Source organism: Adiantum capillus-veneris, chromosome 18 (assembly GCF_014529385.1).
Source record: "Adiantum capillus-veneris isolate H3 chromosome 18, ASM1452938v2, whole genome shotgun sequence".
Lineage (NCBI taxonomy): Eukaryota > Viridiplantae > Streptophyta > Polypodiopsida > Polypodiales > Pteridaceae > Adiantum > Adiantum capillus-veneris.
Window position 1 is genome coordinate 120,383,402 of NC_140948.1, and position 18,840 is coordinate 120,402,241.

General features: G+C 45.8%; 2 protein-coding genes across 3 annotated transcripts in view; both read right to left on the minus strand.

The window, feature by feature from the left end:
• LOC147436304 (histone acetyltransferase MCC1-like) overlaps positions 1 to 18,840 on the minus strand; it is a 55,775-nt gene that overhangs the window by 23,181 nt on the left and 13,754 nt on the right. The window lies entirely within an intron of this gene.
• LOC147436305 (uncharacterized) lies at positions 10,558 to 17,244 on the minus strand. Its single transcript, XM_086488833.1, has 2 exons — positions 16,994 to 17,244; positions 10,558 to 11,200 (listed from the first exon to the last, which is right to left on the minus strand). Exons 1-2 carry the CDS (start codon positions 17,242 to 17,244, stop codon positions 10,639 to 10,641), a joined length of 813 nt encoding a protein of 270 aa, XP_086344959.1. The 3' UTR covers positions 10,558 to 10,638.

An 18,840-nucleotide genomic window follows, 5' to 3' on the forward strand; every position in this document is an offset into this window, starting at 1 on the left:
TCTTCTTAAAGACGGGTTCATGATGATGCATGGCAGATTGTGTGTCACAAAGCCATTGCGACGCAAAGTTATGGAAGAGAGTCATGTCCCACCGTATGCAGGGCATCGTGGTATCGATGCTACAGTTAAAGCGGTTGAGACATTCTTCTATTGGCCTACATTAAGAAGAGATGTGGATGCCTTTGTGCGAGAATGCCTAATATGCCAAAAGGTCAAGTTTGACAGGCAAAAGGCACCAGGGTTATTGCAACCACTACCTATTCCAGATAAACCATGGGAAAGTATTGCTATGGATTTTATCTTTGATCTTCCGAGAACGCAGACAGGAAATGATGGTATTTGGACCATTATTTGCAGATTCAGCAAACAGGCTCATTTTATTCCTGTCAGGAAGAAGATAAAGCCAGATCAGATGGCACGCTTGTTTATGAGCAATATTTTCAAGTATCATGGCATGCCACAGTCGATTGTCAGCGACCGTGATCCACGCATGACAAGTTTGTTCTGGAGAGGCTTGTTTGAGAATATGGGCACCACGCTCAAATTCTCTTCGTCATTTCATCCTCAAACAGATGGGCAGTCAGAAGAGGCAAATTCTACTGTCCTAGATCTGCTGAAGTGCTATGTGTCAGAGCATAAAGGAAAGTGGGAGCAGTATTTGCCATTGGTGGAGTATGCATACAATAATACAGTGCATTCATCAACTGGCAAGGCACCTTTTGAGATAGTTGAAGGTGGCAAGAAAGTTCCTCCCATACTACATACAAAGGACAAGATATTTGAAGCAGATAAGTATGTTCAGGACATGGATGAAATGTACAAGAAGGTCAAAGTGGCCTTAGAAAGGACTCAGGCAAAGCAAAAGAAAGCAGCTGATCGTCACCGTCGTGAAGTGGTATATTCACTCAGTGATTGGGTGCTTTTACGCTTTGAAAAGGCAAGGTTAAAGAAGATGAAGGGCAAGGAAAGACTATTTCCAAAGCTCAGCATGCGTTACTATGGGCCTTTTCAAGTATGCGACATAATCAGTGATGTTGCATATAGGCTGAAATTGCCTGACAATTGGAAGATTCACAATGCGTCTCATGTGAGTCTTCTCAGACCCTATGTGGGTGATGTGCCAGAAAATATGCCAGCTGAAGATCAGCCGGAAGTCGAGGAACTTGACGAGATCTTGGTCCCTGAACAGATTTTGGCACACAAAGAAAGGAAAGTGAAAGGCAAGGTTGCTAGGCGTTACTTGGTAAAGTTCAGAAACTATCCACCAATGGATGCTAAGTGGATGGAAGAAGGTGAACTTGCAGAGTCACCAACTGTGTTATCACTTTACCTGGAAGCCTTCGATTTGCAACCTACCTTGACCCCTTGAGTTTCAAAGCTACATGGATTGTCAGTGTGACAATGGCTTCTGAAACAAATGATGTACATGGTATTTAAAGTGAGCTCAAATCAAATACCTGTTACATGAATGTTAGAGCTGTACAGATTGTCAGGTTGGCAATTGCTCTTAAGGAAAGTCCAAAAGTTTGGTTAGTGCTGTAGAAGTGAGTATTTCTTGTCAGTTTGTCAAGGATACAGTGATTGCTTCTATTGAAGAGTACATGTGTAACTGCATTCTTAAATTGTCGGTTTGGGTATGCTCAAAAGTGTTACGGGATCCAACGTGTACTATAAGACAGTGGCAAAATGTGCAGCTACCATTTTGTCATTGGAAAGTTAGTGACTCAAAGCAATGGCAGAGTGCGAAGCTACCACTATGTCGTTGGGACAGGGTTCACACGCAGGCAATACATGAGTCGACGAGGTGTTGAATACACTAGGGTTGACAATGAGCATGTATGTGTCGTAAATGTGTCGACAGGTGTTGAATACATCAGTGTTGACAGTAAGCATGTACGACATAGATGCAAACGAGGACGTTTGAGATTTCAAGAGGGGGGTATGTCACCAACGTGTGACTACTATCTATCCTTTTTGTTGATTTCTTTCTTATTATCTATTTACTTTCACTTTTTGGAAACACCCCTCGGGAAATCTAACTGCCCTGCATTGCATAGCTAGTGTGGAACTGTCCAGAGGGAGTCCACGCCTGAGGGCAAGAGAGCACTAAGGTTGGACAAGGACTATGGTTAGCCAAGTGGGGTCATTGACTAGCCAAAGTGGAATCCTTTGCTACAGAGGCTACATTTCAGTTTTGGATGTGGCCGCAGTGTACAAAGAGGGTCGGATGACCTAGAAAGATACAATGGCAGCATCTCCTAAAATTTAGGGAACTGCTATTTTGGGACCTGAAAATGTGTTGGCGTCATTACCTCCGGAATGACAAAGGGAACATTTTCTTACTCTGCCGTGAAGTCAACTGGGCAACCGGTTGGGATATTTTTAGGCGGCAACCCCGAAACGGGAAAATGCTTGTAAATGTGCCAAGTGGCACATTCTGGTGCACTTGCCTTATGCAACAAGAAGTGGCGCTGAATTTGAAGGGAAGAAGGGCTCATTTGCTGATTTTGTCACAGGTTAAGAGCTATGGAGTGCTTGCTTTCCCTCTTATGCACAGTGCGGTGCCAGGAGTGATGCCCTGCACGCTACGCACTGCCCTCTCTCTCCCCTTTGGCAGTATGTTATGCCCCTCTAGTGGGCTCTTCATTTGACCAATGTACAGTTGTGTGGGTTCATGCGCGATTGCCGAGGCAAGAGCCTCTTGCATAGGTACTGGATTAGCTAGCGGCTAATCCCCCCGCAGGTACAGGTGAATTCGGAGAGGTTTCACGCCAGAAATCTCGTCCGATTTCAAAGGGCAAGTAGCCCTACAGGTGCGGGAGCTCGAGGACTTGCTAGGGATGCGACCGGCACGCGGAACGGAGCCCGAAACAGTGAATTACAGCCTGCTGTGTATTTTTGCAGGTTTAGGGTTTTGGCCCTAAACGGACCCTAATACCCCCAGGAGGTTCGGGGATGCAAGGGGACCGCTGTACAGGTGATCTGGCGCATTTTCAGGGCTGAAAACAGAGAATTCAGCGTGCTGCAGATTCTCGCCAGGTTTTGCAAAGTGCCCGTATGCGTCGGGAAAGTCAGTCAATGCGTGGGAATACTGACCGTGAAGGGTTCTAGTACAGTTATGCTGCCGAAATCGGGCTGGAACAGTGGAAATTCAGCCGAGTTTGTGCGGGGCAGCTTGTAGGAACCACAGCGTTTATTCCCTCTTTTGAACAATAAAGAAATACCGAAAGGGGCGCCTAAGTTAGGGGCCAATCTGGTGTCCGTCTTCTCATACAGGTGCAATCTAGCAACTTGTATCCCTCTCCCCTCTTGTTGTGTCGTGAAAGTACAGGTAAAATAGACAAGAGATAATGGGTGAAAGCTAAATCAAGGTTTAAAGTAAAGTCTACCGCCCTTTTTGGATCATACAGGCCGGTTACACATAGAATGGAGTACCTTTTTCGTGGGGACCCACAGAGGTGACTGCCTTTCGGACATTGAAAGAGAAATTGACTACGGGACCTATTTTGACTTTGTCGGACTTGCAGAAGTCATTTGAAGTATATTGTGATGCTTGTGGTCGTAGTCTGGGTGCGGTCTTGATGCAAGAAGGCCATGTCATAGCTTACGAGAGCCGTTTGTTCTCTAGGCCGGAGATGACAGCACAGATCTATGAGAAAGAGCTTTTGGCGGTTATCCATGCTCTTACTCAATGGCGGCATTACCTACTCGGAGCGGATTTTACTGTCTTTACAGACCATCAGAGTTTGCGCTACTTCTTGTCACAGAAGCAGCTTTCGGAAAAGCAGATGCGGTGGGCAAACATCTTGTCACAGTTCCACTTCAGATTGTCCATGTGCAGGGACAAAAGAATGTGGTGGCAGATGCTTTGTCTCGGAAACCGTTGGTTCTGGCTGTTTCCATGATACATCATAGGAGCTTCGAGGATATGGTCGATCAGTATGCCACAGATACAGATTTTGCAGATATTTTCACACGGATACGGGATGGGGAGACAGTAGCTGGATACTCCCTTCGGAAAGGCTACTTGATGAAAAAGACTATGTTGTGCGTTACGCAGTCGTTGAGGGATAAGGTTATGACTGAATGCCACTGTCCACCTTTTACGCGTCACCGCGGCATTGCTACCACCATGAAGGGGGTGGAGAGATACTTCTTTGGGCCGAGACTCAAAAAGGATGTGGAAGAGTTTGTGCGCAGTTGCTTGGTATGCCAGAAGGTCAAGTTTGACAAGCATTAGGCACAGGGATTGTTACAACCTTTACCCATACCCACCCACCCCTGGGAAAGTATTGCAATGGATTTCATTTTTGATCTCCCGAGAACACAGAAAGATCACGATGATTTTCCGATTACATGGCACGTGTGAGACGATGGTCTCCGACAGAGACCCCAGATTTATGAGTTTGTTTTGGAAGGAAATTTGGGAGAACATTGGCACGCAGTTGCAGTTCTCGTCATCGTTCTACTTGCAGACTGACGGGCAATCTGAGATTGCCAATTCAGTGGTTTTAGATTTATTGAAGTCTTGTATCTCGGATTAGAAGACTCAATGGAAAAAGAATTTACCTTTGGTGGAATTTGCCTACAATAACACGATACACTCTTCGACAGGGAAGACGCCATGCGAGATTGTTGAAAGTGCTGCGAAGGTTCCATCCTTCCTGAGCAAGAAAGATTAGATATTTGTAGCGGATGAATATTCGCGAGATTTTGATACAGCTTTTGCCAAGGTTCGCGAGACTTTGCAGGAGTCTCAAGAACGACAGAAAAAGGCAGCGGATCGCCATCGTCGCGATTTGAAACTGAAGGAGGATGATTGGGTGCTCTTACTTTTGAGAAGGCACGCCTACGAAAGAAAAAGGGAAAGGAGAGGCTTTTTCCAAAGCTTAGTATGTGATACTACGGACTCTTCCAGATCACTGACAAGATAAATGATGTCTCCTTCCGATTGAAACTGCCAGATACTTGGAGGATTCATAATGCATTGCATGTGAGTCTCTTGAACCCTGTTAAGGGTGATGTGCCTGATGATGGGGAGCCTGATGAGCAACCCGAAGTGGAAGAAAATGAGGAGATCCTTGTTCCTGAACAGATTTTGGCACATAACGATACGAAGAAAGGTAAAGTCCGAAGGCGGTTCTTGGTTTAGTTCAAGAACTTTCTTGCATTTGATGCGAAGTGGATGGAGGAGGAGGACCTAGCAGATACTCCTCGGATTGTGAAACTTTACCTCGATGTTTTGGTTTAGCATAGTCTACTCCAAACGGAACCCAGAAACTCAGCTTGGCCGTAGATCTGGTGCAGTGGGATGCACAAGAGGGGAGTTACTCCGCTCCTTTATCAACAGATGCCTCGATTTTGATACTAAAGTCACTGATGTCTCTTTGAGCTTCAGGGATACTGAGAACTGACAATATTCTGCTGGATGACTTTATGAAATGGAATTCTTGATTATGATACTGATTTGTTCTTGACTTCTTGTGAGTGCAGGAACTGATAGACGAAATGACTGCAGCATTTTGGTCTGATTGATCTCGAATAGACATGGTTGCAATAGGGGTTAGTCAATCGGACATCGATGAGGTCCCGATTGGACCTAAATGTGATTGCTAGCTACATTGCCGATAAATCATGGTCTAAGATCCGAATGAATGTTGAATGTCATGTGATGTCGGGTGATGTCCTGTGATGTCGTGTGATGTGACTGTCGATTTTGTACATGTGCTAGATGTGTGTTCCTAGTACGTAGGTACTAACAATCAGTGTCTGCTAAGACGGTTTATGGCTTTTGTCGGTTTTGCAGGCGTAATCGCGGTCGATTACAATGCTTTCAAGAGGGGGGGTATGTCACAAAGTGATGACGTGGCGGACAACAGAAACCCTAAAATTCCTGCAAACCCTAATTTTTGCCAGAAAGCCTGATTTTCGAAAATCACGAAGACATTTTTTTTTTTTTTTTTAAATGGAAAATGATGAGCGACGCGAATTTTGCTTTTTTTTTTATAAAAGGGAAAAAGACTCTCTAAGAGAGAGAGAGAGAACTGATGCTTTCTATTTTAAAAGCTTTTGGGGCTCTGCTTTTAGGCATCCCTTGTACCTTTAAATTAGTGGTGAGGGCCTCACTTCTCAGAGCATCTGGACGCAGAGTCTGAGAGTGAAACCCTAGCCACTCTCTTGTACTTTGATCTGATTAATATAAAAAGAAATACCGAAAGGGACGCAAGTCTTTGGGGCCAATATTTCTAGGCACGGAACTCCGCCAGGCCAGTGCAAATCTATTGTGATATGTGAATTGTTTTGAAGTGGTTATTTGGTGCTGTCACGGTTGATTCTTGACTTGGAGTGTCCAAGTCTGTTACAACAGGTACGGGTCTTGGAGACGTGGTGGGTCCCGGGAACGAGGACGTGACAAAACCATAGAAACAGGGGACGGGGGGGCGCGGCCCATTTATGTGGAGACAGGACAGGGGACGCCGGGACGGAGACGGGGACGCATTTTTGGGACGTGGGGACGTCCCTCACAGGGGACGCGGGGTGGGACGGGTCTCGAGACGCACGTCCCCAGTGACACCGACAGATGGGACGCGGGTAGGGGGCGGGCTGCAGCCAACGGGAGGGCACGATATTCAAATTTCAAATGCAGTTTAAACGCCAACTTTTTTTTGGGGGGGGGGGGGTTCAAATTTCAAAAGCCCACTTTGGGGGGGACTTTCAAATTTCAAAAGCCCACTTCTGGCGGGCCTTTCAAATTTCAAAATTCAAAGTTTAAACCCCCATTTTGGGGGGAGCTCTTTCTACTTAAGAGCACCCAACTTCCAAGCCTCAAGGCTCATAGTCTCATAGTATCATACCCAAGCCTCAAGGCTCAAGGCCACTTCCTTGAAGTTCCCATTGAAGTTCCTCTCTCTCTCTCTCTCTCTCTCTCTCTCTCTCTCTCTCTCTCTCTCCCATCAAGCTTTCTCCTACTCCTCTTTCCTTCTCTTCAGCCCTTCTCTAATATCTATCATCAATGGCATCTCAAGATGGATCCCAAGCTTCTCTAAGCCCTCCTCCTCCTCCTTCCTCCGGCCCCGCCGCCGCTTCTCAACCCCCTTTCTCCTCCCACTTCACATGGACATGGTGGAATGAGGTGATTGCTCCCAAGTCCGGTGTTGGAGGTGGAAGCAAGCCGTGGAAGTGCCGCTATTGTGGCTACGAGCGCAATGGTTCCGTGAGGAAGTTGCGCGCCCACTTCCTTCACGAAAAAGGACATCAAGTTCAATTTTGCCCGCAAACCGGCTCGGAAGAGGAGAAGCAAAAGCTCCTAAACCTTGAGAAGACTCTTGCAGATATAAAAGAAGCCAAGAAGAATCGTACCAAGCATCGCACGGTGAATCCGAGGGAGATGGCCACGGCGGCTTTTATCCGAGCATCGGCATCCTCTTCTTCGGCATCATTTTGTGCATCAACCAGCACCGGCAGTGACCGCCCATCTCCACTCTCTACCAACCCTTCATCGTCATCTGTCCCTCATTTTCGTCCACCCAAGCGGCAAGCAACTCTTAGAGATAGTTGGAAACCGGACTTGAAAGAGAAGGTAGATGTCGTCGTAGCAAGATTTTCCTCCCACAACCATATTGCTTTCAATGCAGCGCGGTAAGCCAAGCTAAGCTTTAATCTTTAGTTTATACAATGTATATCACTCAAGTCTCATTTACACTTTTTTTTTGACATAAAAGATCTCCATATTTTAAAGAAATCTAAAGTGTCAACGGAGTGGCATGCCGAGTACGGGCCGACATGCCGGAATGGTGGGAGGAAGTAAAGACAATCTCCAAAATGTGAAGCCTATCATCCACCTCTTGCGGGTGTTGGATTCCATGAAGCCTTGCATCGGCAAGATATATGAGGCCATGGACACCATGATTGACTCTCTTGAAAAACTTGTGACTGACCCCGATAGGTATTCACGTCGCACGAGTCACTTTTAAGTTTTCCCTATGCTTTACAAGTTTACTCTCTTGAGTTTTAACTTTGTTTTGAATCTTCATAACGTAGGTACGAGGAGATCCAAGAATTGTGTGTGTCAAGGTGGAATGCCTACCATTCTCCTCTTCATGCGGCCGCTTATGTAGTGGATCCACAATTCCAACAAGAGAACCAATGGAAGGACAAAGAGGTGATGAATGGTTGGATCCTTGCGCGCCTTGTGCCCGACCCAAAGGAAAGGACCGAAATTCGGAGGCAAACCAATGTCTACAGGAATGGAAAGGGAGAAATTTGTCACATGCCCGATGCACAAGCATCTCGCTTTGAGATGGGGATTGCTCTTTGGTGGGAGGAGTTTGGGGCGGGATTGGGCGGTCTATAGGATTTGGCTATTCACATTCTTAGCCAAGCATGCGCTACGAGTTGCTTGGAGCAACTTTGGAGTGTGTATGCTTGTATAGCCTCAAAGAAGAGGAATCGTCTTGATGTGCAGAGAGCCAATGATCTCATATATGTCTCATCAAATTTGAAGATGCTTTCCAAGTCAGACAAAAGTGATGATTTTGCGGAGTGGACACTTGTTGAGGATGATCCTACCCCAGAGACACAGATAGATGCAGAGGTGTCAGAGGCAGAGATTGAGACAACACCACTTGAGGATAATTTTTTGAATCAAATGGACTATGCATAGCCAGTTGACATTTAGTTGGCACCATGGGCCAACATGTAGAGTCTAGAGTCTAGACCTCTTGAGTCTCGAGTCTCGAGTTTCGACTCTTGACTCGAGTCCTTCCCTTTTTGACTTCCATTTATACTAAACTCTACTTATCCACTCTTCACTTGTACATCATTATGTTTTGCCCCTTGGCGAGGATGATTGATGCTTGATCACCACACCAATGGTGTACTGTGTCGCGCACACCGCACGCCCTTTGTTATATTTTGGTGTTATGTAATATGAATGCAAAAACCACTTTTTCTTTGCAATCTTGTGCTCTTAGTGTTCACTATTGTCTCAGTATTAAATTTGCAAAGAATTAGTGTTTTTTAAAGCGCGTCCCCTGTCGCGTCTCCCGTCCCCTGTTTTGCCATGTCCCCCTCCCCGGGACCCACCACGTCCCTGAGACCCGTCCCCGTCGCCGTGTAACTATGGGCAAAACAGGGGACGGGGGACGCGACAGGGGACGCGCTTTAAAAAACACTAATTCTTTGCAAATTTAATACTGAGACAATAGTGAACACTTAGAGCACGAGATTGCAAAGAAAAGTGGTTTTTGCATTCATATTACATAACACCAAAATATAACAAAGGGCGTGCGGCGTGCACAACACAGTACACCATTGGTGTAATGATCAAGCATCAATCATCCTCGCTAAGGGGCAAAACATAATGATGTACAACTGAAGAGTGGATAAGTAGAGTTTAGCATAAATGGAAGTCAAAAAGGGAAGGACTCGAGTCAGAAGTCGAGACTCGAGACTCAAGAGATCTAGACTCTAGACTCTGCATAGTCCATTTGATCCAAAAAGTCATCCTCAAGTGGTGTTGTCTCAATCTCTGCCTCTGGCACCGCTGCATCTATCTGTGTCTCTCGGATAGGATCATCCTCAACAAGTGCCCACTCCGCGAAATCATCACTTTGGTCTGACTTGGAAAGCATCTTCAAATTTGATGAGACATATATGAGATCATTGGCTCTCTGCACATCAAGACGATTCCTCTTCTTTGAGGCTACATGAGCATACACACTCCATGGTTGCTCCAAGCAACTCGTAGTGCATGCTTGGCTAAGAATGCGAATAGCCAAATGCTGTAAACCGCCCAATCCCGCCCCAAACTCCTCCCACCAAAGAGCACTCCCCATCTCAAAGCGAAATGCTTGTGCATCGGGCATGTGACAATTTCTCTCTTTCCATTTCTGTAGACATTGATTTGCCTCCGAATCTCGGTCCTTTCCTTTGGGTCGGGCACAAGGCGCGCAAGGATGGTTTGCCAACCATTCATCACCTCTTTGTCCTTCCATTGGTTCCCTTGTTGGAATTGTGGATCCACTACATAAGCGGCCGCAATGAAGAGGAGAATAGTAGGCATTCCACCTTGACACACACAATTCTTGGATCTCCTCGTACCTACGTTATGAAGATTCAAAACAAAGTTAAAACTCAAGAGAGTAAACTTGTAAAGCATAGGGAAAACTTAAAAGTGACTCGTGCGACGTGAATACCTATCGGGGTCGGTCACAAGTTTTTCAAGAGAGTCAATCATGGTGTCCATGGCCTCATATATCTTGCCGATGCAAGGCTTCATGGAATTCAACACCCGCAACAGGTGGATGATAGGCTTCACCATTTTGGAGATTGTCTTTACTTCCACCATTCTGGCATGTCGGCCCGTGCTCGGCATGCCACTCCGTTGACACTTTTTGACTCGGGCATTGCCAAGAACTCATCACTAATGAAGAGTCCCCTTAATGCCCCACTACATGAACTCAAGCGATGGAGCATAATGAAGTTGTAGGTGAAGCGAGTCTCCAAGTATTTGAAAAGAGCTAGCTTTGACCTCTTTGAAAATTCAACCCTCACCTATTTAGAAAAATCAAGTTTCAACATTCAAAACGAGAATTGGCCTTCCATTTTAAAATTAGATTCGGGTTGAAATAAGATTGGTTAACACTTAATGGTTACCTTTTCATGATTATTGACAAAAGTCACCGTTGAATTCGCATGCTCAATGACGGGGGAAATCCATTCCAAGGCACATATACCTTTGAGAAGATTGTTGAGGCAATGATCCATGCAATATGTGACTGTGGTTTGTGGATAAAGGGATTTGATGATGGCTCCCGCGGCACGATTACTATGTTCTCCATCGGTGACGATGGCAATGACATCATGCTTTCCCACCTTCTCAATGGTAAGCGCCCACTCCGATGCAAGTACTTGAGCACTCTTCCCAGTCCTCGATGCATCATGGGAGTCAATGAAATACATCTCCCCCCGAGAATATGCCACCACGCCATGAATGGAGCGGCGACGGGTATCACTCCACCCATCCACAATGAGGAATACCCCATTCTTCTTCCATGAAGCCCTTGTGGATGCACATGCCGCCTCCACCATGATTTTCTCCCTATCAAGAAGAGTGGTGCGCAAGCTCTCCGAAGAGAGAGAAACATATGTAGGTTCAAACTCTCCGATCTTCCGTGTCATTTCTTTAAAATATGGAGATCTTTTATGTCAAAAAAAAAAAGTGTAAATAAGACTTGAGTGATATACATTGTATAAACTAAAGATTAAAGTTTAGCTTGGCTTACCGCTGTCACGTGACACATCCAACCCTATGTGTCTGTGGACAAGCTACAGCATGACCAGTCTACAATTCAGTCAAGTCAGTCTAGAATAGGAAGTGATCTGGCACTTTTGTGAGTCTGTTCGCAGACCGTGCATGCCCAGTCACTTAGTGTAGATGCATATCCTCTGGTTGCACATAGCATGATCATAAGCATTCCCATCAGAATCCATCAGAATCCTTCAGGGGAATTTTCTAGTGCATTTAGCCTATTTTCCATATTTTTGACATTTTTCACTTACTATTTTTAAGTGACTTTTGTTGGAAAGTACGTCGGGCAAATTGAGTAAGTTAGTATATAAGCAAACCCACACTAGCACTAATTGGCAGAAGAGGCAGCAGGAGCACGAGTGCTCAAAAGACAACTTCTCAAGCAAGAACCCCTTCGTGTACCTAGTGTTTTTCTCCATCAAGCCTCATCGCCATACAGTCCCTGCTCTGGCGTTTTTGGCATCAGCAACCCATTGCCACACACTTCAACACCTAGCGTTTTTCCCAAGCCTACCAAGCCTAGCGTTTCCAAATTGCAGCCCTGGCGTTTTTCATAATGCTTAGCGTTTCCAGATTTGCAGCAGTTAGACATGGCGATTTTCAGCAATGCAGACCTGCAGTTTCAGCCCTCAAAGACCATCAGTTTCAGCCCTAAAGGACCACCCATTTCAGCCATAAAGACCAGCAAAGAATCAACATTTTCCATAGCATTTTCAGCCGCAGCAGATTTCAGCCCATTAGCGTTTTTGGACAGCAGATAAAGAGCAGCAGATTTCAGCCCTTAGATCCGTCTCGCCATCACCGTCGTCGACACCGACATAGCCTAGACTTGCATCAGTCACATGCATTCAGTTTGTACCAGTTTGTGCAATCAATAATAGACCACTCTCGCCGACGAGAGTGGGGCCTTCAGAGGAGGGTTTTACAACGTCTCTGGTGTCGTATTTCTCTTCTCTATCTATCTCCGCACAGTGTCCATTCACTTTGTTTGTGATCATTGCACTCTCTCATTAAGAACGGAAGGCTCTCCCTTCCATAAGAACAAAAGGAACCTTGAGCACAGTTCGGAGCACTCATCTTGAGCAAAGTTCAAACATTCATTCCGCTGCACCTAACATTGGTATCAGAGCTTTGGCAGTGTTCTGTATCACTCGAGGAAAGAATCACAAGAATTTATTTTTTTGCTTGTTGCGGTCGCACGAACCCAAGTTCGCTTGGGCGTGTCGATTCCTAATCGTGTTTTTGAAGAGTGACAGGAATCCCAGGAAAGAAGGGCTTGTCCAACCTCCCCTTGTGCCTCTTTTCACTCATTGAGAGCGGACCATGCACTTAGCGGCTGGCCAATCGAGTGAGGTGGGAAAAAGCAACCTTGGTGTGAGCGCAAGGCCGCCAAGGAGTGCGCCTGCGGAAAAGGGAAGAACTCGGGTGAAGAGAAGATCCTTCTCTAACACGGTTTGCAAGCGAAAGAAAACCTCAAGAACCTCGAGACCCTCAAGAACCCAAGACCCACAAGAACCCAAGTTCCTCGTGAACTTGAGAACCAAAGATCATAGTGCATGGTCATCACTCGAAGCGGAATGGATACTTCGCTTAGAGGTGATGAGCATGAGAGAGGCAAAGAAGAATTTTCCCCACCAAGAGGTTTTTCCGACCCTCCCCCTTCCCCATCTACGCCACGAGTTGCACCAAATTCTATGGAGGTGATGGTCAAGTCGATGATGGAGATGATGGCACAACTAGAAAGAAAAGCAGAACGATGGGAAGCCAAGGACCGCGAGCGCGAAGAACGAAACGAAAGAAATACAATACAACAAGAAGCGACTCGCATTGCCTTGGAACGCGAGCGCGAAGAACGCAACGAAAGAATTGCCATACAACAAGAAGCGACTCGCATTGCCTGGGAACACGAGCGCGATGAACGAAAAAGAAAGGAAAGCACAAAGACAAGAGGAATCTCAAGTAAGACGAGCGGCCTTGGAAGCTGAGCGTGAGGCTCAAAGAGAACTCCGCACTCAAGAATTGGTTCGACAAGTACTTGCCTCGAAGTCCGAATTAGTCAAAGATCGTGGGAGTTCCTCAAGTGGCGCAAGCCACGATTCGGATTCCAACAACCTAGTCACAAAGAAGTTGACTTTCAGTAAGTATGATGGTAAGATGGATGCTACGGTTATTCATTCTTGGTTGCATCAATTTAAAGCTTATTTTGCGACAACTAAGAAGACAGGAAATAGCAAAGTTTTGACGGCAGCCATGTACCTTGCCGGTGATGCCATCAATTGGTACCACGCATGACAAGAGGCACAGTTAGCCGCGCACCTAGAGGAAGCCGACGAATTCACGCCCCTTTCCTTCAATTGGGCTGATTTCCAAGACAAGCTCAAGGCGCGGTTTATGCCACCTCAGTACCTCGCACGATTGAAGGACGATTGGCGCGCTCTCAAGCAAAATGGTATGCCGGTTATGTCTTTCTCTAATCGTGTTTTGCACCTAGGTACCCAATGACGCAAGTCGGATGATGAACGCAAAGAGGCATTCCTTTTTGGGTTAGACGACTATATCAAGTTTGATGTAGAGGTCTTCAACCCAATCGATCTCAACAAGGAGGTAGCGATTGCTCTCGCACAGGAGATGAAGCACGACAAGGGAAAGCCTAAGGAGAAAAAGACTTCCACAAGTACCTCTCAGACTTCTCAGAACCCTCAAAACGATAAGAACGGTAAGAATGGTAACTCTTCTAACAGATCTTCCAACAGTCTCTCAGAAAAGAATTCTTCCAATGAACCTAAGGGTAAGTCTAACACAATTGCTAAACCTAAGCTTACTCCATATGAAAAGGTAGCACAAGGAATTGTAGGAGGATACATCACGTCGGAAGAGCAAAGCACTTATTCTAAGGAAGATCGTTGTTTTCATTCACATTAAGGGTCACATAAATAGAACATGTCCTAAGCTTGAATCAAATGAATCTAAAGAATCCACAGAACCCACTTCCTCGGTCAATGCAATTAATGATAACAAGAGTATGCCCCAAGTTTCTCCTGACTCTCCCATTGATGATTCTCTCATTAAATGTTATGGTCATATGACGGGGCACCGTTTTGTCATATTCTTTGACCCAGGTAGTATGCATGATGTGATCAGCCCCTCTCTTGTTGAGAAAGCCCGCCTAGAGGTTAGTCAGAAATCTTCTCTCGAGGTCTCTGGCTTTGTTCCCGGTATGGACTCTCTCATCACGCAAGAGTGTCTTGGTGTATTGTTTACAATTCAACAAGCTGCTTTTCGTAGAAATTTTTTAGTCTCTCCTCTCTAAGGATGTGATATGATTTTGGGCATTCGATGGTTTCGTGAGTATAACCCTCTCATTGATTGGAAGGCTAACACTTTCACCCTTAATGTCAAAAGTGACTCTCCCATTGTCATTCGTGGAGAGCAAGTTGTTCATTCTCCCTCTCTCATTGCTAATGTGCAGGACAAGATTGAACTGATTCAGGAGAAGGAGACTCTCTCAGTCTCTTCTTCTCCAAAGCATGACACACAGGATTTGAATGACAATGATAAGCATGATGATTTGGATGATAATGATAAGCACGATGATTTGCATGATCAAGATGTGATTTCTCACAAGCATGATGATTTGCATGAAGATGATGTGATTGTTCACAAGGATGATGTGTTAGTGGATACTTTCTCTAGTGAAGCTAACCTCATTGCAAAGACGACCAATCAGGAAGAACCTCTTGGCTCTTGAGCCTAGGTCCAAAGAACCCCTTCACGAAGACTCGATCTTGGCTCTCGAGCCTAGGTCCAAAGAACCGTCACAGGAAGTATTATGTGTACACATGATTAGTAGGCACGCATTGTTCGAGTGTTTCATTCGTGATCGTTTCCTATCTTTTAGTCAACGTCTTTATGTGATCCCTTTTTCTAAGCATGACATATTGTACGTTGAGCACGTTTCACTCATGAATGAGCACGAATGCATGCGGATTGTTCATGAAAAGCTGAAAAGTATGTATGTGAGGAAGTCACATTCCATGTCTCTTCCTTGGCATGACACATTCGTAGAAAGAGCACATGAAAGTATGAGCCCCAAGCATGGGCATTTCCGTTGCGAATTGCCACAATTGATTGCTTTAGATCATAAGAGACAGATTCGATCTCATTGTTTGCGTGTGTGTGGTAAACGGTTTGGCACTCCGTCTAATTGCTCCTCTACATTGCATGCACAGTCTTTGAGGAAGACAAGATTTTTCCCAGTCACTTTACATGGAATAGGTACGTTCATGGTTTTGTGTTGGAAATGGTTTCAGGAATTTTCAGCCATGGAGATTCTTGAAGAAGAAAGAAGCATGACTCTAGACGAAGTTGAAGCATCGAAGGAACCCCAAAAGACTTTGAGTTGCTTTCGGCGCGGCCCAAAGAAGAAGGCATTGCAAACCTTTATGAATTCCGGATGCTATTGGATCTCCCTCGACGCCATACAGTTCGGTACTAGTACCTCACTTTGAAAAGGAGGGGATGTCACGTGACACATCCAACCCTATGTGTCCGTGGACAAGCTACAGCATGACCAGGGTTTAGTTCAGTCAAGTCAGTCTAGAATAGGAAGTGATCTGGCACTTTTGTGAGTCTATTCGCAGACCGTGCATGCCCAGTCACTTAGTGTAGATGCATATCCTCTGGTTGCGCACAACATGATCATAAGCATTCCCATCACAATCCTTCAGGGGAATTTTCCAATGCATTTAGCCTATTTTCCCTATTTTTGACATTTTTCACTTATTATTTTTAAGTGACTTTTGTTGGAAAGTAGGTAGGGCAAATTGAGTAAGTTTGTATATAAGCAAACCTAAACTAGCACTAATTGCCAGAAGAGGCAGCAGGAGCACCAGTGCTCAAAAGGCAACTTCTCAAGCAAGAACCCCTTGGTGGCGAAATCCCTCCAAGCAAGAAGGACTTAGTACCTAGCCTTTTCTCCATCAAACCTCATCGCCATACAGTCCCTGCTTTCGCTTTTTTGGCATCAGCAACCCATCGCCACACACTTCAGCACCTAGCGTTTTTCCCAAGCCTAGGGTTTCCAGATTGCAGCCCTGGCGTTTTTCATAATGCTTAGCGTTTCCAGATTTGCAGCAGTTAGACACGGCGATTTTCAGCAATGAAGACCTGCAATTTCAGCCCTCAAAGACCATCAGTTTCAGCCCTAAAGGACCATCAGTTTCAGCCATAAAGACCAATAGAGAATCAGCGTTTTCCATAGCATTTTCAGCCACAGTAGATTTCAGCCCATTAGCGGTTTTGGACAGCAGATAAAGAGCAGCAGATTTCAGCCCTTAGATCGGTCTCGCCATCACCGTCCGACATAGCCTAGACTTGCATCAGTCACATGCATTCAATTTGTACCAGTTTCTGCAATCAATAGTAGACCACTCTCGCCGACGAGAGTAGGGCCTTCGGAGGAGGGTTTTACAACGTCTCTGGTGTCGTATTTCTCTTCTCTATCTATCTCTCAGTCTCATACACTTGCACGCACAGTGTCGATTCACTTTGTTTGTGATCATTGCACTCTCTCATTAAGAACGGAAGGCTCTCCCTTCCATAAGAACAAAAGGAACCTTGAGCACAGTTCGGCGCACTCATCTTGAGCAAAGTTCAAACATTCATTCTGCTGCACCTTACAACCGCGCTGCATTGAAAGCAATATGGTCGTGGTAGAAAAATCTTGCTACGGCGACATCTACCTCCTCTTTCAAGGCAGGTTTCCAACTATCTCCAAGAGTTGCTTGCCGCTTGGGTGGACGAAAATGAGGGGCAGATGACGATGAAGGGTTGGTAGAGAGTGGAGATGGGCGGTCACCGTCGGTGCCGGTTGATGCACAAAATGATGCCGAAGAAGGGGATGCCGATGCTCGGATAAAAGCCACCGTGGCCATCTCCCTCGGATTCACCGTGCGACGCTTGGTACGATTCTTCTTGGCTTTTTCTATATCCGCAAGAGTCTTCTCAAGGTTTAGGAGCTTTTGCTTCTCCTCTTCCGAGCCGGTTTGCGGGCAAAATTGAACTTGATGTCCTTTTTCGTGAAGGAAGTGGCCGTGCAACTTCCTCACAGAACCATTGCGCTCGTAGCCACAACGGCAACACTTCCACGGCTTGCGTCCACCTCCAACACCGGACTTGGGAGCAATCACCTCATTCCACCATGTCCATGTGAAGTCCGCGAGGAAGGGGGTTGAGAAGCGGCGGCGGGGCCGCAGGAAGGAGAAGGAGGAGGGCTTAGAGAAGCTTGGGATCCATCTTGAGATGCCATTGATGATAGATATTAGAGAAGGGTTGAAGAGAAGGAAAGAGGAGTAGAAGAAAGCTTGATGGGAGAGAGAGAGAGAGAGAGAGAGAGAGAGAGAGAGAGAGAGGAACTTCAATGGGAACTTCAAGGAAGTGGCCTTGAGCCTTGAGGCTTGGGTATATGATACTATGAGGCTATGAGCCTTGAGGCTTGGAAGTTGGGTGCTCTTAAGTAGAAAGAGCTCCCCCCAAAATGGGGGTTTGAACTTTGAATTTTGAAATTTGAAAGGCCCCCCAAAAGTGGGCTTTTGAAATTTGAAAGTCCCCCCAAAAGTGGGCTTTTGAAATTTGAAAAACCCCCCCAAAAAGTGGGCGTGTAAACTACGTTTGAAATTTGAATATCCCACCCCCCGGTTGGCTGCAGCCCACCCCCTGCCTGCGTCCCATCTGTCGGTGTCACCGGGGACGTGCGTCCCGGACCCATCCCACCCCCCGTCCCCTGTGAGGGACGTCCCCACGTCCCAAAAATGCGTACCCGTCTCCGTATCGACGTCCCCCGTCATGTCCCCACATAAATGGACCGCGTCCCCCGTCCCCTGTTTCTATGCCACAGACAGATGGGCAATACCCAGGTATCGATGATATTTTGGACAGACTACAGGGCTCCACATGTTTAAGCGGAATCGACCTGAAAAGTGGCTATCATCAAATTAGGATTGCTCCTGGAGATGTATACAAGACCGCGTTCAAGACATTCTTTGGATTGTACGAGTATTTGGTGATGCCTTTCGGACTCACGAATGCTCCTACAACGTTCAATAGGATTTTAGGTACCGATCTTTTGTGGGCACCTTTTTCAATGACATCATCGTGTTCTCCAAGAGTGAGGCAGAGCACAAATACCATGTGTTGCAGGTTTTCCAAGCACTATGGCAACAGAGACTGGTGGTTAATGGGAAAAAGAGCGAGTTTTTCTTACCAGCGATACACTTTTTCAGACACATTATCGGCCAAGGTTGAGACCATTCAAGATTGGCCACATTTAAAGAATGTACATGAAGTTCGAAGCTTATTGGGTTTGTGCTCGTATTATCGGCGGTTCATTCAAAAGTTTCCAGAGATTGCTTCTTTGTTACACATTTTGACGTAGAAAGGGTTTTTTTTTTCCTTGGGGATTGTAACAGGCTTGGACACTCCAAGCGAGAAATCAATAGCAACACACAAATAGAAACTTCATAATCATAGAA

Excerpts from the sequence above, each read along its gene's own strand:
- LOC147436305 (XM_086488833.1), bottom strand. The coding sequence starts at position 17,244 with ATGGCCACGGTGGCTTTTATCCGAGCATCGGCATCCCCTTCTTCGGCA. Across the intron at positions 11,201-16,993 it reads ATTGCTTTCAATGCAGCGCG|ATCTCCATATTTTAAAGAAA; the intron begins GTTGTAAGGTGC and ends TTGACATAAAAG.